Raw genomic sequence first — 25,953 nt, 5'->3', positions numbered from 1 at the left:
GTAAATTTTTTAAATGACTTTTTGCTTTAAGTAAGAGTGAGTTGTCTTCAGGAAGGTGCATTGTGCTGGTTTTTGTTTTGTTTGGGTTGAAGAAAACTAGCATTTGGATCCAGTGACTCCAGATTTTATTTCCTGGATTCTTCTATAAAATGAGAGTAAAACACAAAACCCAATGTGGCTAGGAAGTGGGACCAGTACACCCGAGCCTCCAGCTTCCTCAGGTGCTGATCAGCGCCATTAGCACTGAAGCGACCCTGGTGCTTACAAGGACTTTAGGTATGGGCAGCAGCCTTAATCATTTGCCTTAGGATAACTTACTAATTTTGTAAGCAATGGATTTAATCTTAGAATATGACTTCGGTCATATTTTTCTCAATGTCTTGAAATCCCAAATCGATGTGTCAGTGCACTGAATTTTTTGCTCACATAGATTCTTTTCCTGGTGCCTCGTTATGACAAAGAATGAACTAATAGTGAGCTCCTAAAACGTGTGTGTGTTGACATTATTGGGAAGATGAAAGCATGGGAGCCTTGTGATTTCGTTTTATTTGACGTGTAACAGTATTCACGGCAATGTAGAACTCTGTCTACTTGTACTTTTCCAAAAGATGCTCTGGTTTCACTCATAGCTCTAATCATTTGCAGTTTGTATAAACAAAGCCCTGAGATTTGTCTAGCATACATTCTACAAAGTGCTTCGGATGTCTGGTGAGTCAGACAGTGGTGCTGACTTACACAGTAAGTGACTTACACAGTAAAGTGTGAGGTCTGTCATGTCAGTGAATCTCCCAGATAATTCAGGTTGCATTTGTTACAAGGTATTTTTCTCATAAAAGATTTGCGTTAAATGCTTTTAAGCAATACTTCATCTGCCTTCATTTTGAGCAACATTTTCTAAGTGGCTTCTGAAAGTTATTAATGTATGTACATAGGGGCCATTGTTTGGCTGTGGTAACCTTGGTTGGCCCAAACCTTTTCAGCCCTGTGTTTTATATTCTTTCCTGCCTCACTGGCCTCCCTACAGCTGTTTAGTGTACTGAACTCTAGCATTTATGTAGTTTTTCAGTGTAAAATACACAGTTGATTAAAACAAACAAGAGAGAAAACATTTGAAATGATCCATTCAAACATGCAATGTACTTAGTAAAAATGAATTGTCATGCTGATAAGCCTGTGACCCAATAGATGTTTGTGGTAGTTACATATATATTGTTTAGTCTTTGTATGATTTTTTTATTTGCAGTGTTTTTTATAATAAGGTTTTAAAATAATTACAGTAAAATATAAATTTACAGAAGTGTTTTTAATTAAAATTAATTTAATTTAGTTGTAAAAAAAGACAAAAAACAAAAATTTTACAGAAGCTTAAAATGGAGTATATGATATATAACATTAATGAATACTTCGCAAATGGTTCAAACTTAATGTAAGAAATTTTTAACTATTCCACACCTTTAAATGAATTTAGAAGTTTAAAAGGATTTAACAACCATGTCACACCCTTATCAAAATAAAAAGTATGGAGTTAGACTTTGTATAAAGTCTGAACAATTAAAATTTTTCACTGGTTCCTTATCTACCTCAGATATGATGTGCTATCACTCTGGCTTAGTCTGTCTTCTTGTAAAAATTAACAGTGTCTCAGCATCAGTCTCCCTTTTATCTTCCCAGGACCTCACTTATGGGAACTTCATAGAGATTGAATATTTGTCTAGGAATTATATATAGAATAACTACCCGAATTCAGAATAGCACAAAACTAGAAATATGGGGCAGTTATAATCACACAGACTTAATACTGAGAATTTACATCTTTTTGTCACTGCACATGAGAGTGTGCGAACAGCCTGACTAGCTGTTTTGGTAGCCAGTAGCTACCCAAAAGTAAACAGGCAGACAGAATGCCAACTTTTTATCACTAATTTTGCCTACCATGTTGGAAAATTAAAGCTATTGTGGAAAGCTTTGTGTGACTAGGAAACTCTGGGCTTACTACCCCCTCTAGTTCGAGACTGTGTGTGTATATATGTAGTGTGTCTGTGCATGTGTGTGTGTGTGTGTGTGTGTGTGTGTGTGTATGTCTGAATTCTATAACTGAATGTGCTGCTCCTGACCATCACCAGTGTTTGTATATGAATAACTGTGAGCAATCACTTTCTTGCATGGTTTCCTACCCATGGTTCCTCAGACAGGCTCATAGTCTTGTGTCAGCCTTTCTAAAGCTGGGGTCACAGGCATATGCCACCATGTATGCCTTGCTTGAGACAGACCTTTTCATCAGCAGAAGCAGACCTCAAGACACCCATAGTTCAGCCAATGAAGGTGTGAGGAAGAAATCAGAACTGCTCACAAAGTTGTTGGTTTTTGTTTGCTCTTGGTTTTTCAGCTAACTTTTATGTCTTGAGGATGAACTTCTTCTGAGGCTCTGGCCCTGAGGGTCACTGACAGGGCACTTGAGGCATTTGTCCTGGGGTGGAGAGATGGCGCATACACAACTGTACTCCTGCATACACAGCTAATATGCTACACATCAGAGTGAGACAGGCTGAGGCATCACTTCAGACCCGATGGTCTACTTGAAAGCTAGGCAGAAAGAGCTTGGGAGTTGCAATAATACATCCTTAGAAAGTCACACAGTAAAGCATTGTTCTCCTCTTAATAATGCTTTCTTGACCATTGAAACCTTGTAGGAGGTTTGAGATCTGACCAAAATAGTTATGAACGTGGGGTAAAGCAGGTAAAGCCGACCAAATAAAGACGGAAGCACTCGAGCTGGCACTGGCAAGCCAGTGCTCCTTGTGTAAGATGAACGTGCCACTGTGAACCTTCAAACTGTACTTTTAAAAGTTGACTACTGTTGGATAGAAAAAAAATCCCAAACAAAACTGTGTTGGTACATTAACCTGCAGAGGATCATTTCAAAGGCCTTCTTTCCCTCTGCTAACTGTGTAACAGCAAACTGGTCTATTCAGGACATTCCACTCAAATTTGATACAGCCAGAAAAGTAATGCTCGCTAGTTAGGAGATGGGCAGCATTTAGCCTGGGGCTTGGAGAATGGCTAATTCTGATCCTTTACTTTGTGAGTCTCTACATCTGGCTTCTGACCTCCTCTCTCGTGAAGTCTTAGCATCATACTGCATTTTCTCTCATAGGAGCTGCTAAGGGAACGTGTTGGACACTGAGAGGTTGGTGGCATATGGCCTGTGCCATCAGTGCCTACTGCATTCATCTAAACGAGCTTGTTGACCTTAACAAGCCTAGACTCCTTCTTTTTAAAATAGGTTACAGCTGGGCATTCTGAGGGTTAGAGCGGACATGCTTATGGTGCTCATGCCTGACAGAGACACACCATTCACTTAATCTGCTTCTTGCTGCAGATATTTTCTGCTACACAATCATGCACTTGGTTCATTTGCATTCTGACTCTTCTAGGGCTTTTCTGAAATTAGCACATGCTCAATAAAGTGTTTACTTCCAAGAAGGTAAAGCAACGATGAGGAAAGAGAGGTCTGGGGTAAGCTGTGGGGTGGGAGCATCCACTGTACCCTTCGTAAAGGAACCAGAAAAGAGCTGCTGACTAGTGATGACAGAGAGCTCAGCCTCAGTGAGAGGTGAGCATAGAGCACGGGTGCTCAGAATGGGGATCTAAAGGCCTTGGTCTAGTACAGTGGACTTGTTTATCCTGGGGAGTAACAGAAATTTAGAAAGCTACCATAGCAAACTAAATTGCAAGGGTGTTAGTAAAGGGTATTGAAGGGTTTCAAACCATCTGCAGGTGGAGAGTCACGCCTTTAGCTCAGTCACATTTAGGAGTTATTTATGTGTCAGTAACCTAAGATTCTATGCAAACTTCAAGCTCAGAAATTACTAGTAAAAAGGATCCTTATTTCCTCTATCTTTTTGTTGTTGTTCACTAGAAACTAAGATACTTTGCCAAAATGTACATGCATGCAAACAACACAATCAACCATCCGACTTTATAAAATGGCACCTCCTCAAGAGCTGTCGCTTCAGAATGTGGTTCTGAGTTGGAGGTTGACGGAGGCATATGGAAAGAGCTCCACCTAGGCTTCAGTGTTGTTGTCTACTGCGGTGGGTGTCACAGTCTGCAGCCACAAGACCCTTTCATGTGTACAGACTGTGCCTTTAGTGGAGCAGAAAGCTTAGTTAGAGATGCCAGCGCTGTCATCCAGCTGTTGGGAACGCTGGGTCCTAAAGCCTGGGAAACCCCAGCACCAGCAGTGTTGGCCCATGCGCATCCTTTCTTAGTTGCATAAGAGTGCAGCTGTGCGTGCCCTACTACCCACATCTGTCTGGTGTGAGCACCCGCCACTCTCTTGTGGTGGCAGTGGCTTTCTGCGCCTCCTTGTTCCTTCCGACCTTGCTTGGGAAAACACGACTCACTAACCCCTTACATGACCTCTGTGAGTGTCATCCCTTCAAAAAACAGCCCTGTCTTACGTAGGAGACTGCCCACCCCATCTGTGCTCTCTGTGTCAGTCCCCCTGTCTCCGTGACTTCACATACTTGTGAATGCCATTCTTGCACTTGAGAATAACTTTGCTCCAATCAGTTATAATTGGTGCCTAAAAATGTAGGGGCTTAGCTGATGCTTGTTACATGAGTAATGTAAACTTTGGTGGTTGTCAGTCCTAACTTACCCTTTACAGATAATTCTGGAGATACTTAAGTTTGGAAATCATACTGAAAAAAATCTTAAATTATTATTTCTTTTTCTTTTAGAAAAATTATTTGGGACCAATAGAGAAACTTTCTCTCCGCAAACAGCGGTTCATGCAGTTTTCATCCCTGGAGCACGACGGAGAGTATTACATGACACCCCGAGACTTCCTCTTCTCAGTCATGTTTGAGCAAGTGGAGCGTGAGTGATGTGCTGTTTTATGTTTGTTTTGTTTTGTTTTGTTTTCAAATCTTAAACATGAGGGTTGGGAAGCTTGTTTTCAAAATTTGTGAAAGCTTGAGCCAGGCGTGGTGGCGCACGCCTTTAATCCCAGCACTCAGGAGTCAGAGGCAGGTGGATTTCTGAGTTCGAGGCCAGCCTGGTCTACAGAGTGAGTTCCAGGACAGCCAGTGCTACACAGAGAAACCCTGTCTTGAAAAACAAAAAAACAAAAAAAAATTTGTGACAGCTTTTTTGCATTTGAATGATCCCTATTCCTTGTATTGGGCATCTTCTTGTTGTAATGTGACATAAACTTTCATGTGTATCTGCTTAAAAGCAGTTACTGTGTATGGCTTTTTCTAAATGAGAAAAAAAAATAGTGAATTTTTAAGATACTATCTTAGTCAGGGTTTCTGTTCCTGCACAAACATCATGACCAAGAAGCAAGTTGGGGAGGAAAGGGTTTATTCAGCTTATACCTCCAAACTGCTGTTTATCACTAAAGGAAGTCAGGCCTGGAACTCAAGCAGGTCAGGAAGCAGGAGCTGATGCAGAGGTCATGGAGGGATGTTACTTACTGGCTTTCCTCTCCTGGCTTGCTCAGCTTCCTTTCTTATAGAACCCAAGACAACCAGCCTAGAGATGGTACTACCTACAAAGGGGCCCTCCCTGCTTGATCACTAATAGAGAAAATGCCCCACAGCTGGATCTCATGGAGTCACTTCCCCAACTGAAGCTCCTTTCTCCAGCCTGTGTCAAATTGACACACAAAACCAGCCAGTACAGATACCTAAAAATGTTATTTAATTGGCTATTAGTTTTTAGTGGAATTGAGGTTTTAAATTGAGAAGAAAAACATAGTAGACTAATTATTAAAGAGAAACATTTATCAGAGTCACAATGTTATTATGTTATTTTGTTGTAAGTAGAAAAATCCCGAAGGAAACAATGTAACCAAAAATTAAAATAACAAAGTGCAATTACTTTATAAATGGCAAACTCATAATTATTCCAGGATGGCGGGAACCCCCAGGTTTATCTCCTGAACCAGCCCTTCTCACTGTGCATGTATGCACCATAGTGCGGTAAGGACTGTCATGCTGACACTCTACAAAATGCTGGATTCACTGTAAGTAACTTTGGTACCACAGAAGGCGGAGGTCAAGGCAAGTGGTCAGAGCAGGATCGGGTGCACGGGGAACAGCTGAGCAGGGCAAAAGCAGAGTGAACATGATGGAGCATTCCAGGGACAGGACGTCCACGGGACACTGGAGACTGGGAGCTTGGGGATCACACTGAAGAACAAATGAGAGCGAGATGGTACAACTGGCAGAGCTGTGTGGACTTCAACTTGAGGGAACAATGAAGGTTTCAGAATTAGAAAAATAAAGTAATAAAAACGTGTTTAGATTACTTTAATCTAGATCTATGGAGGGAAATTTAGCAGTATGTGGCAAAACTTTAAAAATGTTGACCTACATTGGTACAGTAGTTTGGGCCAGATATAGTGGCATACACTTTTAATCCCCAAAAAACAGGAGGCAGAGGCAGGGGAATATTTGTGATCTACATAGTTCCAGGGCAGTCAGGGCTATATAGTTCAAACCCAGCCTCAAAAACTCGAAATAAATAGAGTAGTTTAACCTCTGACATGAGCATAATTTGGACATTCTCACTCCTGTCCTCACAGCAGGAAAAGGAAAAAGAAAAAATGGTGAAAAGTATAAAATCAGCCATTCAGGTCCATCAGGGGTCACCACAGAATTGGGGTCACAGGACACCTTGACCCAAAACCTGGGGGCAAGTAAAGGCAGAGGGTCAGTCAGGGCTTGCTTGGGTCAGAAGCTTCCCAGCAGCTGCCAGGATCCTATGTCAGAAATATTTTAAAGAATAATCTGTTAGCTGCTAGAATCTGAGTATAAACCAGCTTAAGAGATGAGAACTCCTGAAGAGGAGGGGTAACGTGGCTTATAAAGCAAGAGTGCTCAGCTCTTCAATACCTTGAAGGCATGTGCCATGGCATGTGTGGGCACACACAATCAATAGAGATTTCTCTTTAATTATGTCTCTGTGGGTATGTACACCTGAGTACAGATTCCCCGTGGTTATGAGCTGCCCAGCATAGGTGCTAGGAACCAAACTCAGGGTTGAAGAAATGGCTTAGCAGTTAAGAGCATTTGATGTGCTTTTAGAAGGCCCAGATTCAAGTCCCAGCACCCACATGGCAGCTCACCAGCTATTTATAATTCCTGTTCAGGAAATTCAGTGCCTTCTTCTGACCGCCACAGGCACCAAGCACACATACATGTAGACAGGATACTCACACATAACATAAAATAGATACAGCTTTTAAAAAAGAGCCTGCCTCTCCCTGCCAGTGCCAGTTCTATTAAATAGACTATTATAGCCAGACAGGATTTGCTCTCAGAGAGGACTGATTTCTTGTGCGAGTTAGTTAGTAGCTTTCAAGGAGGGCACTGTTCTGCCGAGCTGCACCCTGCTTGATCGTCCATCAGTAACTGATGCCGGGGCATCTGAGACTCCAGAGATGCACATGTGCAGCATTCCTCCTTATGATAGTGTGTGTGTCTGTGTGTGTTACCCCAAGATAGAGATACATCTTAAACAAAAGTACTAACCAGAAGAATGAGATTCAGCCATCTTAAAATAGAACTTTGTTCTCAGACGTTACCTTAAAGAAATTGAATGGCCTGACGAAAAGCTGGCAGAATTTATTTGTAGCACATAAATAGGACAAGAGTCAGTATTTATATGGGAAGTTACAGTTTTAAAGGAGGATTGCACATGGAAGAGTGAGGGCTGGGTCATCTCCGGGTGTGCCAAGTGACATGGTAATTACTGCAAAGTGGCATCACTGGAGAAACTGTCACTTCAGAAGGGGCCATTTGGCCTGTCTTCCTGAATGCAGCAAGCCATAAAGATTCTTTTCAGAAGGACATCCGTCACAAAGCAAAGCCAGAAAGACAGCCTTGATCACCAGACTGGTGACTGCAGTAATTCATCACAGCCCCAGTTAACAAGTTCTTTGAAGTAACCTCTAGCGTCCATTAGCTTCTACCTACCCTCCCTACCCCGGCCCCAGATATCTCTTAATGATGTCCTTAGAATTTACCTTAGTCCAGAGATCCATTTGTCCTGTCTGTCTTCACAAATTGACTGTTGTCTAACTATCAAAGCATCTTCCGTTGGTTGTTCTGGCTTCACTTTCTGGTGAGGTTCTCCACACACAGGGCAGTTTAACAAAGCAGGCTCTCTTTAACACTCGGGAGATCCAACGAAGAGCCTGCACAGGGCTGAGGGTGACAGTGTACTTACCTAGGCTGTGTGAGGCCCCAGCTTCCATCCCTAGAGCTGCCACAAGAAGACTAGGCAGGGAAGAGAGTTTTCCCTCTCGGTCTTTTCCTCTCCCCCTCCCTCCCTCTGTACAGCTATTAAAAATGGAAGAATAGATATTCATGGAGGAAGAAGCAAGAAAATGAACATAAATACTTCCCTTGTTTGTAACTGTAGTGAGAAAAAAGTTTATACTTGCTGTATTGGCAAGTCCCTTCACAGAGGTTGAGGAGGCTGTAGATCAGAGGTGGAGGGCTCCCAGGATTTTACATTTACACACTCTTGGTTGTCTCATTACAGAGGTTGAGGAGGCTGTAGATCAGAGGTGGAAGGCTCCCAGGATTTTACATTTACACACTCTTGGTTGTCTCATTACAGAGGTTGAGGAGGCTGTAGATCAGAGGTGGAGGGCTCCCAGGATTTTACCTTTATGTACTCTTGGTTGGAATTGGAAATGGAAAACTCCAACTACTTTGGAAAATAACTTTAATTGCTTTGGAAAAGTAAACATAATTTTTGACCAAAATTTGCATTCCTAGGTATATATATGTATATGTATATACATACACACCTGATAGGAGCATTTACTGGTGTGCCATAGGATATATGCAAAAGAGTGTTTATAGCTGTAGTGTTATGTTAGCAGAAAAGCTGGAAACCACCCACGCCTTCTGGAGAGAACAGATAAAGCAGGGCATGTTCACACTGGGGAATTCATTCAGTAAGAGTGAATGAACAGTGTCTGTCATGGCAATGGAAAGAACCCATAGCTCCACGGTTCACTGAAACTAATAGAAAAAAGTGTCTGGAAATAAGTCTGAGGTTTTATAGGAAATCTAGAAATACCTATTCAAGTAAAGCTACTAAAATGGATAAGAAAATATTCAAATCTAGAGTACTTTAACACTGGCCCCTCCACCTACCTGTTACAACTCAGTGAGATAGAAACTCATTCTAGACTGCTCCAGCAGGAGCACGGTTCTCAGAGGACTATTGGGAAGGTGCTCTACTTTAGTCCTTTACTACTGGGTGGATGAAGGGTGGGGCATCCTCTCCCACACTCTCCTTATTTGTAGAATGGAGCCTCTGCCTTGCACGCTCTTCCACTGGGAACACAGGAGGCCTGGCTGCTCTTGTTCTGACTTGAAAGGCAGAGAGAGTATCCAGGAAAAAGAGATGGAAGACCTGAGGTCCACTTGCTGGACCAGGCTATTACTACTCAGAAAGAGCAGCACCATTGTCCTGTGTCGGCTGCAGAACTCTGGCCTCCAAAGTTGTTTCTTCCTGGGTGACAGAAGCTGGTTTAAAAAGTAGCTTCTGCATTGAGAAATCATCAACTCAACAACCCACTTACTCCATGGCAGGTGTTGGGAGAAAAGGGCTAGTGAGGAAGGCCTGAGAGTCCCCTCACCCCACACTTGCAGGGTAGTCTAGAGCTTGCTGCAGTAGTGGTGGGATGTTTCAGCTTCTTACTGCTTATGTATTTGGAGGCAAGATTTTCATGATGATGAAAATGTACTGAGCATATCATTGATATTTTTAAAAGGTAAGTTAGTTGCCTTCTGTAGGGACTGGGGGTGGGAGTGGGGATTGGAGTGGGGATTTCCATTGTAAATTCAGTTTAGAATTCATGTGCCCAAAAATCCAACTATAAATATGCAGGAGGAATATCCAAACATTCCCAGTATGTGCTCTCCAGTGTTCTGAATGTACCTGTAGATTCTATTTATGTACAGTAAATTCCTAAGGCACTGTGTATTCTATACAGTTCCAAAACTGTCAAGACATCAAGGTGTTAAGAGTGTATTTTGTGAATAACTTGTACTAGCAGCCTGTGAAATATTAGCAGTTTTCCTATTATGAATTGTTCTCTCTAAAGCAAGGCAGCATATAATCTTCGGACTTTATTCTAGTTTAAGCTCATTTTGGCCTGTTAGAGATGAAATTTGGAGGGGGGTGGGGATGTGTCATTGTACTTTGCTCTGTTGGTGAAACATTGGATTTATGTCTGTGAAAAAAATAAATAAATAAATAAATAAATAAATAAATAAAAAGTAGCTTCTGGCCGGGCAGTGGTGGCATACGCCTTTAATCCCAGCACTCAGGAGGCAGAGGCAGTGGATTTCTGAGTTCGAGGCCAGCCTGGTCTGCAGAGTGAGTTCCAGGACAGCCAGGGCTACACAGAGAAACCCTGTCTCAAAAAAAAAAAAAAAAAAATAGTTCTGGTCTCTCTCTGATGATAGTAACCTGACTTTAACATAAAGTGCAGACGTTGAAGCACCGTCAGAAACAGGCACGGCTGAGCTAGGCACGTGCTTGTAATCCCAACATTCTGGAGGTTGTGGCTGGAGGATTGCTAGTGTGAGGCCAGGTGAACTCCATAGCAAGCAAAATCCTGTCTCCAAATAGAGAGAGAGAGAGAGAGAGAGAGAGAGAGAGAGAGAGAGAGAGAGAGAGAGAGAAGGAAGGAGGTTGTGGTAGGAAGTCTAGAGGTGAGGGATAGAGTCCGAGAAGAAGACAGGCTAAACTGTGCTAGCTCCTTTGCAGAAGCACACTTAGGAAAGAGAAAAAAATAGGGAGCCTCCAGGGGTCCTAACAAATATTAATCACCCCACTGGGAGTTGTTCCTTCATGGCAGCGTAAATTAGAAAGATGGCCTGTGGAGCAGTGTGTGTCCAGATTTCTGGTCGGTCAGCAGGGTGAGAATGTCCGCACTCGGCACCTTGCGAGGTCAGAAAGGAGCTCCAGACCCCCAAACCACACCTCATCCGTGACTGACTTCCAGTAGGCCTCGTCGGCGAGGGCAGGGGCAGGCATGGTCTCTACTAAGTGCTGTGCCGCCAGACACTGGGCACGCTCACAATCAATGGATGACAAAGGAAGCTAGTACCCAGATCCTCCACAGTATGTCCTTTGAAATAACACAGCGTGGGGAAGGAACTAGAACCCAGATCTCTGCAATATATTATCTCAAATATCCAGAGCCCAACAGCAAAAGTCAAAGACTACAAAAAAGCAAGAGCGTGTAGCATCACTGGACAAAATCAGCAACAGAAACTGTTTGTGAATTGCAACCAGATAACAGATTTAACAGAAAAGACATCAAAATAGCCCCTAAAATATGTTCAAAGAGCTGCAGTAAACTATAATTAAAGACTGTGACATTTCCACTTTTATTATTCATTGGAATGCAGTTAAATGATCAGAGGGCACTGAGCCAAATCAAGAGTTGAGTAATTTTGCAGGCCAGATAATGCATCCTTTATGCATATGATGTCCTTCATCCTCATTTTTCATCGTGGATAAGATCATCTTGGTTACATTCCTACAGATCGTGATGAACAGCAAAACAAAGAAAAACTAAGCGAAACCACTGACCCGTGCTCTGGGTAAATGAAATGATATGAAGCAATCTAAGATTTATTAGATTTTAAACTCATTTACCTGGCATTAACTTTTTGGCCTTTTGGTAAATACTACACTTTATTAATAGCAATTGATGAGACTTATGTAAGCATCTCTGCATAGGACTTCCAAATAGACTCTGGCAACTCCCTGTATCTAGCTTGGGTCTCTGCTGTGCATGCCCTTGCAACACACATCATCTCTTTCTAGATTCTTCCCTGCTGCACTCCTTTCAGTGACTTTGGCTTCACCGGTCACAGCCCACACTACTACCTAGAATTGTCTCAATTTCACAGTCTCAGATTTCAGAACCTCCATCTGTGACAACTATGAATTTATCCTCCACTTTACCTGCTACCCAGTATGTTTATTCTGAAACCTCATAAAAATGTCTAGTGTCCAGTGTCCTGTCATCCCAAGGTCCCCTTCTCCTTTTCCGTGTAGCCACAGGGTTTGTGACTGTCACTCTGATAACTACTTACCCATATCCGTTTTGTCTCTCCTGAACTGCTGGGAAGACAGGCACTTGTACAGATTGGAGCCCCTAAATTCATCCTCAGCTTCGCCTAATCCTCCAAGTCACACCTGTCATGTGTCTGTTCATATTCTCCAGCTTCCTTCACCCACCTGCCCAAATCCCCACCTTCTTATCTCTCCTTGTCACACCCTTCCTTCTTGCTGATGGCAAGATGTATGTACCCATTTTTAATTGACGGAATGAAGGCTAAAAGTCGAAAAATCCTTTAGATTCCTCAGATACAGCTCTAGCTGGAGCCTCTTCCAGCCCTCTCCTGTTCGCCAGAAAGGGTGCGTCTCCCTTTAGCTGGTCCCTCCACCCTTTGTGCTCTGTTGCTCTTGACCTCTGATGTCTCCTTTTTAAAACCTTCAGGTATTCTCATGTTCACCATGATATATTCTTAGACATTAGAGATACCAGCAATAAGAGTGTGCAGGATTATTGGAAGATCTCAAATGTATATTCAAACAAGAAAGTCAAGTCAGAGAACTGAACTCCAGGCTACTTCAGCATTTAGAGGTGGAGAGATGGGAACCCATAGGAGAGGGAGCAGCAGTTCAGAACTAGGAGGAAAAGCAGGAGTAGATTGAAATGCGGTTTTGAGGAAGAAGGAATAGTCACAGAAAGTACAATTGAGAAGCAAGCAAGATGAGGACCAAGAATGAGTTCCTCACTGGCTGGCAGCATGAGGGGTGTTGGTGGAGTAGTGTCACACGGGAGTCTGAGTACAGTAGGTGGGCACATAAAGGAGAAGTAAACACTGAGGTCTTTGCCTGAGGGAAGGAGAGGACTGATGTGAGAGGTAGGGTGGAAGTGTACCCAAAAGAAGAGCTTTCACCTCGGCCTGCGGGGACGATTGAGGCACAGTGAGGTAGAGCAGAGGATTCTTCTAGAACCAAGGCCCTGAGAGAGCACAGGTGAGGAGCACAGTGGAAGATGGGATCTTAGAAAGGCCCTCCATAACAGCAGCAAAGGGATAGTTACCATCTCTCTCAGCTCTCCAGGAATGAGAAGGCAGTTACAGGCTGTAAGAAAGGGGGGATATTGGGACTTACAGAAGTAGCCTCAATACTGTGTAAATGCCAGTGGCTTTATAGAGTTCAGTGTGGAGGCAGTGCCATGAGCCAGCCTTGGACCCCCTGAGCCTACATGCTGTGAGGAGAGAACTGATTCCCCAGTGTTGTCCTCCGGCCTTCCTGCATATGTGCTCACATGTAAAGCCCAGAATAAAATGTGCTTTTTAACATTTGAGAATGAAGTCATACCTGTGGGTATTAAAAATGGATTTGAGATGAGTCTTTTTTGTTTTGTTTTGTTTTGTTTTGTTTTGTTTTGTTTTGTTTTTCAAGACAGGGTTTCTCTGTATAGCCCTGGCTGTCCTGGAACTCACTTTGTAGACCAGGCTGGCCTCGAACTCAGAAATCTGCCTGCCTCTGCCTCCCGAGTGCTGGGATTAAAGGTGTGCGCCACCACGCCCAGTTTTTGAGATGAGTCTTGCAGAAATGTTATGACTACTTTTCTCTATTGAACCCTACATGTTCTGGTGTGGATTAGGGTAGAATCAGATCTAACCAGGGCTGGGGATCACCACGAGCCTGTGATAAAGTGAAAGACGGGGCTGCTGTGTATGACAGACTGGCAGGCTGTGATGGGTGGTGGTGGATGCTGAGCCTGGTGGGAAGTCACACTTATGCAAATGAGGAATGTGATAGACAGGTGGAGGAGTCTGATTGTAGGGCTTACCAGAACCGAAGGGTAGCCACAGGCAGCACACACAGGATGCTGGAGGAGCAAGTCAGTGCCTGACTTTGAATATTGGCTTCAACACTAGCCCCATGGGCCTCTGTTCCCACCTCAGTAAGTTGAGAATACTAGTAGTAAAGAGTCAGGCATAGACGGATAGGGCGTGGAGAGCCCAGCATGTGGGAGCTCTGCCGCTGTAGCTACTTCTGCATATATTGGCTCCTGTTAGCGGAAAGGCAAAAATATTGACACTTGTTACATTTGAACCTTCCAAGGGTTTTGTTTGTTGTTGTTTGTTTTAATGATTTTAGAGGAATTTTTCAGTGTTTTCTATGGTTTTAAAAGATCTTACAGTGAGAGAGGATACATACAAGAAGCATTTTTAAGATCAGCTCAGCTTGTGTCAGGGGTTGAAACTGAGAAAGAGGTTACTCGGGGTAGTTTTGGAAATCACAGTGCTGGAGCGTGCTCTGCCTTAACTTTTCTGCAGCAGAGCAAGCTGGTGTCTGCAGCTCTGGGAATACAGCTGACCTTCAGTCACTGTGGGTGGAGCTCAGGGCAAAGGAAACTGGTGCCACTCCCACCTGCCAGAATGTGCTCGGCCTCTAGTTAGGCTCTTTGAGCTTCTGGTATCCATCACTCAAGAGATCGGGGCTAGAGGCACAGAAGTGGCCATCATTTTCTTCCCTCTGTACCAGTCTTTCTGCTTCTGTATTTTTATCAAGATCAGTTAGGTTTGAGAAATATTTGAACATGTGTGAGGTGACTTACCGTGGCATGTGTCATTATACTAGGGCACAGGGTAGTACATGTGAGTCACACAGACCTAGGGTCTGTATTTGTCCTTTTATCTAATATTCATACCATAATAACATGTGAGGAGGGAGCTGTGGTAAAAACCTGCTAGCTCAGCAAAGTAACTTTATTGTCTTAACTATATACAAAATATCTAATTACAAGCCTGATTCAGCAACTAAGCTGCTAGCTCTGTAGAAATCTCTTCCTATCTGTGCCAGTCTGCCAAGCTAGTCTATCTTTCTCTTGAGCTCCTCCAAACCCAAGAGGGCTCCTTAGCTCTCTTTCCTACTATAGTGTTTTACCTGTGTCCCGCCAGCTGCCTCTCTATGATTCCTGCAAGCCCTGAGAGAGAAAAAACAAAATCCCTATCTCATACCCAGAGCTCCTTCCATGAAGCTCTTCCAAGCCAAAAGAGAGAGGCCCAAAGAGAGTGACCAAAAAAATCGAGAGACCTCAGAGGTCCATTTCTGTAAAAGAAGTCTCTAGGTCCTTCCCCTACACCCTTAGCAGGCTGAACCACGTCACCATCATGGTGGAGCGCAATAAGCCAAACCAGTAGAGAGCCAAACCATTTTAACTTTATGGTGAGGCAGCTCAGAGCCATCCAACTGACTTTTCCTTGGGTCATAGAGCAAAGACCACAAGACCTCTCCCAAGCAACTTGCCTTAAAGCAGGTAAGAGCTTTCTATTCTTTAGCATTCTTACCTATGGAGGCTTTTAGAGGCACGCACACCCAAGCTGCATCTCTACAGGACATGCCTGAAAGCATCTGACACACACAATACCTATTTAAGTTTTTATATTTTGCTAACAGTTGGGTTTTATGTGAACCATAATCAAATATCCTGTAACAGGAGTTAATCCCATTGGTCGCTGGTTAGTGCCAAAGTCTCTCCTGACTGTTTCTAGATCATTAGAAAATAGTGTTGTGGGGATGATGGCGTACATTTTAAAAACTAAAGCATTACAATCTGTAGAGCAGAAAATACAGTCAGCTAGAACCAGCGGCCACCACCTATAGTACTCAGTAGCTTTATTAGCACACACCTTTTTTTTCTTTTTGGCCGGTAAATTTTTTACAGAGATATAATTCATATGCCATACATTTGCCCTTTAAAACACCCTTCCAGAGGTAAGACACTTTGTACCACACACTGCCTAATATGTGCCTTATAACCTAGCATTTTCTGTTCAGTGCAGAGTACTTGCCTTTTACTGGCGTTGTCTGAAAATATTTTGATTGTTTCGTTAGTATGTTATAATTTAATGAGTTCCCTTATATTGGAGCATTTACATTTCCTACAGTTATTTTTCTAATATGAATAATTTCGTAGTGAGTATGGTTTTTATAAGTCTTTGCTTAACTGGTTCTAAAATAATTTTCTGAACTGGTAGTCATGAAATATAAACACAAAGACTTTTTAAGACTATTATCAAATTGTCTGCTAAAATAAAGGACCTAATGATTTTGATTTCCTGCTTAACTGGAAATTTTCTCATAAACTTTTCAATAATAAACTGTTCTATTTCATTACATTTATCAGAAGCACTATTTTTAGATTTCAAGAGCGAAATTTTATGCTCAAGTTACCAAGATGGACAGAGAACATTGTCCTCTCCTTCCTGTGTAGCATACTCAGTGTGCAGGGCAGTGAGCTACAGCATGGTGTTTCCATATCCTCCTGTCATGGCGCGTGAGCGTGTTCGCCCCATCCTTCTCTCTTCCCCACCCATGCTATTCCCCCCCCCCTTCTTTTATGTCTCTTCATTAAGGTTCTACATATGAGAGAAGATGTGTTTGTCTTTCTGAACCTGCTCTACTGACCTGATATGATGTCCAGTTCCTTCCATTTTCCTGCAGGTCGTGCAGCTTCTTTATGGCTGAATAGAATGGCATTGTATGGACAGAGCACATTTCCTTTCCCTTTGTATCTGGACACCTCTGCTGATTCTGTACTGTAACTCAGGGTTGAACATGGAAATTTGAACGTTTTCAAAGCACAGGACGCTAAAGTCACTATTCAAAATATATAAGCTGTGAAGACTCCCAAGGACTCTAAGTTGAACTCCAGCTGAACCAAAAATCAATATTCTCAGGGCACTTGAAGATGGTACAAGAGTAGCCAGGTTTACCATCACCCAGTCTAGATACATAACACACACACACACACACACACACACACACACACACACAAACACCCACAAGCACATACTTACTTGACATGGAGGCCAACAAGGATATTCTTAGTTGTCACCCAGCAGGATAGCTAATACCTGAGAAGTTACTTGTCCCTGACTCATCACCAGCCTCCCCCACCCCCACTGGGGACTGGCTGCATTGCCTGCATGTCCACTGTAATCTTTGGGACAGACTGCACCCCCTTCAGATGCAGAAAGCTTGCCACCTTTCTCTCTAAATTCTGAGACATTTCTTCTGCTCATCTATTTACTCATTGTTGCACCCACTGATGCCTCTCAGGCTGCATAAAAAGCTACTGTGCACACACACACACACACACAATCTCTGTTTCACTCTTGTGTTTATTTTAATGAGAAACAAAAAGGAGTTTTGCTGGTTTTTTTTTTTGGTTTTTTTTTTTTTTTTTTTTTTTTTTGGTTTTTTGAGACAGGGTTTCTCTGTGTAGCCCTGGCTGTCCTGGAACTCACTCTGTAGACCAGGCTGGCCTCGAACTCAGAAATCCGCCTGCCTCTGCCTCCCGAGTGCTCAGATTAAAGGCGTGCGCCACCATGCCCGGCCCTACTGTTCATTTTTGTTTGTTTGTTTTGTTTTGTTTTGTTTTTAAAGATTTATTTATTTATTATATGTAAGTACACTGTAGCTGTCTTCAGACACTCCAGAAAAGGGAGTCAGATCTCCTTAAAGATGGTTGTGAGCCACCATGTGGTTGCTGGGATTTGAACTCCGGACCTTCGGAAGAGCAGTCGGGTGCTCTTACCCACTGAGCCATCTCACCAGCCCCCTACTGTTCATTTTTAAAGCTCGTTTCTCAGCATGAGTTTGGGTTGTTTTGAAATATGACAGCAAGAACCCTTAGCCTGCAAGACTTGCTTAGTGCTCAGAACATACCTCCCCTCTGACAGTTGAAGCATTTCATTGAGTTCCTTGTTAATTCTATCATGTATATAAAGCTAAGGCTGGAACCAGGTCCCACGTCCATGCTCCTGTGACTAAGCCAGGATCAGTCTGATACTTACAACGCCCACTTGTTTCATGATTAGATTCCTATTTACAAATCAACAGACTTTGCAATTAATATGAAATAAGCAGTGTTTCTGTTTTAATTTTTATTCACAACAAAACTGTCCTCAAGGAAGGGTCGACAGTTCCCACTACTCTCTTCACTTGGCTCAAGTTGTCCAGTACCTGATTTTTGAAAAACCTGATTGAGAATACAGATTTTCCAGTACCAGTATTATGGCCTAAGTTTTCTTACTTGAAGACTTAGTTTTATATGTAAGAGGAAAATAATAGTATATCCAAAAGTCCAGGATCTAGAAAAAAATACTATGACATCTAACTTTGTACTCAGTTATTAATTCTGCACTTCCATGGTAAGCACTCACGTACACAATTAAGAAGATATGAGGCAGCCCTTCTTCAGGAGGTTTCATAATGTGTTGCTTGCCTGTAGTTCTGGTAGCATACTGCTTATATTTATAGTTATGGCTCTACTGTTGTATTGTTTATTGCCATTTCTCTGGTAGTGAATGTTCCTGGTTCACCTCCCAACTTTTAGCTGCAAGCAAGCAGACATTACTTTAACTCATTCAGTTTCAAGTAGATATTTTTAAAGCACATGATTTTTTTAGTCCAAACACAGGATGTAACCATGACGTATAAGAGGCCACCTCAGCTTCTTGATCCTCTTCTACCTTCACACTCTGTTAATGCTACACCACATGCTTTCTTATAGAGTACAGTCTCTCTCGGAAACTGGTAGGGGTAACCTTACTGTCTAAAAGTAGAAATATACATGGTAATGATATCTTGCATAAACCTTTGAGAGCCATTAGGAGACCAAGCTTGATAGCACACACCAAGTGGGGGAGAGGGGATGGAGTCACAAGTCCCAGACCAGCCTGGGATGCGTAACAAGACTATCCTCAAGAAACAAAAATGAAAAGCATTATGAAAAATTTTAAATCAACATTTAATCTAATATTTTGAATTTTAATTAAAAGTGATAAAACTGTCTCTACAATTATATGCATAATTAAGCTGTTAGATTAAAAAGTTAAACTACTCCTGGGCATGTTGCCACACAAACTCCTGAAGTAAGGCAGAAGATGGATGGCTGGTCTCAGGTGTACCTATACTACCAAGCAAGCGTCAGGACAGTCTGGACTATATAACATAGCCTGTCTCAAAAACAACCCAAAGTTAAAATGTACTTATTACATCATTTTCTAGAGTAAGCAGTCAGCATTGGATGACTATAATTTATACACTTTACAGACACTTACAGTTGTAAATAATATAGTCACTTACCTAGCTGGTATCACCTATGATGGCACCAATAACCAAGAGCTGTCACTACAGGCACATAATACTTGGTGGAAAATCAGGATAGTAGCATGTAACCTCCCAGATCTGGTCGCAGCAGTTTCTCCAACTGCACAGTAATACTCAGCCCTAATTGTGAAGTGGGCACTCTTTATTACTTCTAGGGTTTTTTCCCTTTCGTTAGCTTTTTTTTGTTTTTTGTTTTTTGCTTTGTTTTTCAAAACAGGGTTTCTCTGTGTAGCCCTGGCTGTCCTGGAACTCACTCTGTAGACCAGGCTGGCCTCAAACTCAGAAATCTACCTGCCTCTGCCTCCTGAGTGCTGGGATTAAAGACGTGTGCCACCACTGCCCAGCATTCTCATTAACATTTATTATCTTTTTTAAATTTGGTATTTGGGGCTGGTGAGATGGCTCAGCAGGTAAGACTGTTCTTCCAAAGGTCCTGAGTTCAAATCCCAGCAACCACAACCACCCATAATGAGATTGGGTGCCCTTTCCTGGCGCATCTGTTCTTATGTATAATAATAAATAAATCTTTGGGGAAAAAAAGTTCATTAAAATTTGAGGTTTAATGTTAAAAAATATACATCTAAGAATAAATTATTCAGCTCAAAGCCAACATTGCAATACAAAAATAATTAGTGATTGATATGTAACACAAACATACTGTCTACCAAAAATTGTGTGTCAACTCAAAAATTGTCCTCCTTTTTTGGAACAATAAAATAGTAATTGTAACACAATAACTTTATTATGACAAAGGCAATAACATAACATTAGAACAAAACTAATTAACAAGCATTGCTTCACCTTGAATTTGTGATCTCCTTAGTTTTGTGGATCTCAACCCCTTCTGCACAGGACAGGGTAGAGGTGGAGAATCAGTGTTTTTAAAAAGGTTCTGTGTAAAGCCCACTTTCAGATAGCTAAAGAGAATCTCTAGAATGGAGGTCAAGCAAAGATTTTTAAAGTCCTGTCACTTTTGAGAACTGCAGCTATAAAGTAATGATAACAAAAATGTCCTCAAAGCAAATAAGAAATCAGTAGTCACAATTAACTTTTCATTAATACTTCTTAATCTTGACATTTCATGAACAAATAATAGAATTTGCCCCTGGTCGGCTTATAGCCTGACTTAAGTGCCTCAGAGTCCGAGAAAGCCTATCTGAAAGCACTTGGCCTCTGAGTTTGCCACAGACCATGCCTGTAGCTGTACGAGGAGTTCATGAGATGGTTTGAAGAATAAGAAGTAAAGGCTGTGCTGCTCAGGATTGGTTTATCAGAATAAATTCCAGCAAAAGAAGCAGTGTTATTGCTTTAGAATTACAGTGAGCGGTAAGAAAGTCATGTGAGTGATAAAGTAGGCTGAGGGGCAGCGAGATGGCTTGGGAGATGAAAACACTTTTGTACAAGCCTGAGGGTCTGAGTTCAGTCCCTCGAACCCACGTAAGAGGACAAATGCAGTGGCACACATATGTAATCCAGCACTTCTACATTCACATGAGAGGCAGAGGCAGGAGAATTGCCCAGAAACTTTCAGGCCAGCTGGCCTTAACAAAAACACATTAGTAAGATCATGAGAGACCTGCCTCCTAACCAAGAGAAGGAGCTCTTGAAAGTTGATGGTCCTACACATGCTGTGGCCTGCATAGGACAACACTCGTGCGCACGCACGCGCGCGCGCGCACACACACACACACACACACACACACACACACGTAATAAGGATAAAAAGGTTTTAAGAGAAAGGGGTCTGCAAACTTGAAAGGACTTCAGATCTCTGCTTTCTAATGAGGCATTATGAAGAGCAGTATCGCCTCAGAATGGACAGTCTCCATCACCTCTCAAACTGAGTGTTTTAGGTTCAGAATAGCATAGCTTTCCAAAACATTGGTGGAGCTGCTTTGCAGTAGAACCAAGACTGATTTTAACAAACAAGACAAAACAGGAATCATGCAGAACAAATATCAGTGTCCAGTGCCCACAGGGAAGAAAGACTGTAAGAGTTCAGGTGTGTATGACTGAACGTTGACCTTGGAGTCACTATAGCACTGTGGTGCTCATGACCTTGCAGACACTGTAGCACCCTGGTGCTCAGATTCAGAACTCTTTGGTTCCTGGTTAAAGATACTAAAACTGCCAACTTTATTTCTTACCTCAATTGAGGTGTTTGTTTTAGAAAGGGTTTTCTTCCTTAGTTTCTTCTGAGTTTTGAGAGGAATGTGACTCCTAAGTCATGGTTCTTCTTTGTTGCAGGTAAAACACTGGTCAAGAAGCTGGCAAAAAAGGTAAGCAATGTGGGGGGCTGCTTGTGTGTAATCTCTACAAACACACTTTTGCCTTTGCCTTTGCTGGTGAGTGGTGAGCAGTGAGCGTGGCCTGTGCTCAGGCCCCTCCTGGCTTAGCTGGCTAGTGCGGAGGTGGAGATCAGCTGCTGCCAGCCCCAACCCCAGCCCCAGGCCTGGCTTCTCTTTTGTTCCTCTGGCTTGGCTTCCCCAAGCCTCCAGCTACTGCCTTTGCCTGGGAGCTTTGACCCTGGAGCTGCTGCCCACGACCTGGCCCCTCCCTTTTGTTCCTCCCCTCTTAGCTTCATCAAGCCTCATCACCAACCTGGCTTCTCTCTACCCACCTTTGCTCAGTTTTATTATTTTAGAATTTGCCTACTAACACAATTGCTGGGCATAGAATCTCCTGCCCTAAACTTATCAGCTAGCCTGTTTCAGCCAGCCTCCACCAACCTCATTGCCTATCAGCTAGTTCTAGCTTCCCCGAGATCATAAATGATAGCTGCATGTTTCTCATTCCAAAACCTAACTGAAAAAGCCCCCCCTACCTCAACCCCCCCCCCTTTCCCTTAGTCTCCTTTTCCTCCTGGGACCCAGAAGCCCCACCTATCCCTTCTACCCAGCAATTGACTCCCAGCCTCCTTTATTGACCAAATCAAGAACCAATTAGGGAACCATACTTTAATATCAGCATCTCCCCCTACAGGGGCTTTCATTTGTCTGTTTGGAGTGATATGGAAGATGGTCTTGTATACCTTAAATTGAAAGATTTTAATTTGTGTATTCAAAGGATATCGAGGATGTACTGTCAGGAATCCAAACAGCACGCTGTGGATCAACATTTTTTAGAGACCTGGGTGATAAAGGTAATAGTCATTGTTAGATTTCGTGTGTGTGTGTGTCTGTGTGTGTGTGTGTGTGTGTGTGTGTGTCTGTGTGTGTGTGTGTGTGTCTGTGTATTTTTAACTAAGCAGTATTAGATAACTAAACTGGGATATTTATGCCATGTGATACAATAGGTGTTTCATGGCATAATAAATGACTCATTGTATAAGAGATAACTTTCTCAAGTTTTTTAAGGGATTAAAGATAAATTACTAGAGCCTCAGTAATGAAGCCCTAGAAAAGGAATGAGGAACGTGTGAAGTGAGGAGTTGGCAAGAGTCAGAGAACCCTGAAGATCACCATGCAAAGAAGTAGATGAGATGAAGGCCCATAAAGAGGCCAGGCAGAATGGCCAGAGGGAAACCATGAGAGAATGCTTCACAGAGGCTGAAGGAACATGTTAAAGAGGAGAGTTAGGCCCGGCATGCAGGCAGAACCCTGGAACCTTGCCTTTGGAAGGCTGTGCCCCAATGTCTATGCGGCTTTTCCTGTACAGACTGAAATGGTGATGTGATGTCAGTCCGTAAGTCTGTATTACATCTCTGGATTGACATAGATTAAACCGTCTTTGCGTCCCTGGAACATAACCAACATGGTCGCGGTGTTCGTGCTCCCTAAGGCGTTCTTAAATTTAATTTGCCAATTACTGAGAAGTTGTGCCTGTGTATCAGGAAAGTCAGTCTGCAGCTTTCTGTTGCTGCTATATCCTTACGTAGTTTTGGTATCAGGGTTAACACCAGCTTCTCACAATGAGTTTGTAGTTTTCTCACCTTTTTATTTTATGCAGCAGTTTAAAGAACATTAACATTGTCTCTTCCTGGGTGGGTTCGGTAGAGTGAGGGAAGGAGTCTGGTCTTGGTGGTGTTAGTGTGAGACCCTTACAACTTTAGTATCATTGTAGATATGTCTAAATTAATTATACCCTCTTGGTTTAGCTTTAGTGGGGTACCTGTGTCTGTGTCCTCTTTAGGATTGTCTGGGTTTATTAGATATAAATGTTCAAGGCAGTCCTCCAAATGATCCTCTGAATGCCATTGAGGTCTGCTGTGATATCACTGTCACCATTTTTATCTTTTATTTGATTCATTGCATCCTCCCTCTCTTTTAATTTGACTAACAGTTTTTCTGTCTTGTTCATTTTCTAAAAACTTACTTTGTTTCATTAAGTCTTTGTATTGTTCTTTTAATATTCAGTTCATTAATTCATAACTTCTGCCCTCATTTTTCTTGCTGTCTTCTGCTTTGAGGTTCACCTTGTTCTTGTTTTTCTAATACTTAGATGCACCTTTGAGTTACTCAGGTATGAGACCAGTGTTTTTCAGTATATGTGCATATGCTGATATGTGCAGTTCCCTGGGAAGACCTGAAAATAACCCATGGTGCCGTCCTCAGGAACCCTGTCCATCCCCTTCAGACAGGACTTCTTGCGGGCCTGGATCTTACCAGTTAGTCCAGACTAGTCTGTGAATCCCAGTGGTCCTCTTCACCAAGCCCAGTGCTGTGCTCACAGCATGCTCTGGAGGAGCCTGGGTTTGTATGTAGCTGGTAGTGTTTGAACTCCCATCCTTGTGCTTGCAAAGGAGGTACTTTACTAACCGAGCCATCCCAGCCTGTGGGTCTCCCTTCTCCTTGGCTGTTGTCGGCCACCAGCCCTCCAGGTCAGAGGGAGCAGAAGCAGCAAGCAGAGTTCAGACCACTGAGTATGATGGAAGGACAGTCGGAGACAGCTTCCGTGAGACACCTCCAGTTTATTGTTCCAGTGTTAGGGTATATAGGGCTCTTAGGGGTAAGGGTGAAAAGGGTGATTGGGTATGACACAGTCACTAATTATCAGAAGGGTGGACAGCTAGAGAGGTGCTTGTGTGCTGAGTCAGAGAGCTCTGCACAGGGTCAGTCTTGAGAAAAGCTCAGACACCCTCTCCAAGGATGCTTAGGCAGAGAAAGAGAAGCCCTGCTGAGAAAGGGAGTCCTCTGGTAGACTGCAACCTTACTAGCAGGGTTCTCCAACACCAGCCCCTCTGTGGTTTTTAAGCATGGCAGTCATAGTTATAAAGTCAACAGATGTCTCACCTGTATCCCAGAGGTTCTGGTAAGGTGTGCTTCCACTTTTCTTTGATTTGAGGAAGTTGTCAGCTTCTGCGGTGATCCACTGATTCGTTACCTAAAGTGCATCACACAATATAAGATTGCATTGCACAATATAGAAATACATGTTTGGTTTCAATGGGTTCTTTAACTGTTGATTTCTGCTTTTATTGAGTGTGATCTAAAGAGATAGAGGAATTATTTCACTTCTTTCTATATTTATTAAGACTGGCTTTCTAACCTGTGATGTGATCTCAGAAAAAAGTTGGATAGAGTACTCTGTAACTGCCTTATTGAGTCCATTTGATCTGTGAGGCTTGAAATCCATTAAAGAATCTTCAGAATTAATTTGCTTTTGCAGATAACCAGGTTTCTATTCCCAGCACCCATCCATAACTCCAGTTCCAAGGATCCAGTGCCCTTTTCTGACCTCTGAGTACCCCAGCCATGCGACTGGTACACATGTATTCACCTATGCAGAAAAAAACACTCATACACATAAAAAATTTTAAAATAAAGGCAAAATACTAATAAAATAGTATAAAGAAAAAAAGAGACATGGCAGTACAGATGAAGATCAGAGAAGCTCTTTCTGAGTGCTCTAGGACTCAATTCTGTGTGGGTAATGGGGAGCACTGTCATTGAACTTGCAGACCTGTGTCTTGCCGTGATTTACACTGCTGTGAGCCTGAACTGGCCACGGCTTAGAAGTCAGCCAGAGCAGTCTTCACTTGAGTAACTTCCCTTCTTTGAGTGTAGGGGCCCTCTGTTGGCCACAGTTAGCTTTGCAGACTGTGGGCCTGACAGGTTTTCTCATCCTCTGGAGACTTAGGAGTTGTTATCCACAAGAGCCTCATACTTGAGCACCTCCCAAGTGTGTTGGGAGTAAGGGAAGAAAAAACACAGCACAGAGATCTCTATAGACAGACCTGTCTGTCCCTTTATGTTCAAAACTCACTAAGTGACCCTGCTGGAGGGCTGCAGCTGAAGAGAGAGAGTTCCCTATAGCTTCAGAATTTTGAGTCTTTACAAAAGGATTTTCTGGCAAATAGATGCCTCTTGAGGATGAACTACCCACTGGCCCCAAGCTTAGGGTTATCAAACTCCATCTTCCTCTCGGTTGAAGAGATCTACCCCTAGCTACAAAGAGCAAGGGTGTCTTCCTCCTGTAATCCTGACCCCAGCCTCCAGACACCTGCAAATTTTTCACAGCTACCTCACCCTGGGTCTGTGGTCAGTTGATTTCTGAGTCCTTGATTTGTAATTATATTTTGTTCTCAGGTCCCCAAGGTATCAGTCTTAAATAGTAGGTTCCTAGTCAAGATGGCACCCAGCTATAGCCCTCCAAGTCATGAGGAATGCTTTGCATACTTGAATGTAGGTCTTTACTGTCCATACACACAGTATGGAACTGCTCAGCACTGTGGACCATGCTTTCTCACCAAAACCC

The 25,953-nt window shown here is 42.7% G+C and overlaps 1 protein-coding gene across 2 annotated transcripts in view; it reads left to right on the top strand.

Annotated features, from left to right (window-relative positions):
• Window positions 1-25,953, top strand: part of Micu2 (mitochondrial calcium uptake 2) — an 83,017-nt gene that overhangs the window by 22,762 nt on the left and 34,302 nt on the right. For both annotated transcript variants that reach the window (XM_006519484.4, NM_028643.3), the window contains exons 2-4: window positions 4,746-4,884; window positions 21,505-21,536; window positions 22,324-22,399. In XM_006519484.4, coding sequence (XP_006519547.1) covers window positions 4,746-4,884; window positions 21,505-21,536; window positions 22,324-22,399 — 247 coding nt within the window. The remainder of the gene's footprint in view (window positions 1-4,745; window positions 4,885-21,504; window positions 21,537-22,323; window positions 22,400-25,953) is intronic.

This window comes from Mus musculus, chromosome 14 (genome assembly GCF_000001635.26).
Source record: "Mus musculus strain C57BL/6J chromosome 14, GRCm38.p6 C57BL/6J".
NCBI lineage: Eukaryota > Metazoa > Chordata > Mammalia > Rodentia > Muridae > Mus > Mus musculus.
This window is presented reverse-complemented; position numbering and strand designations above follow the sequence as displayed.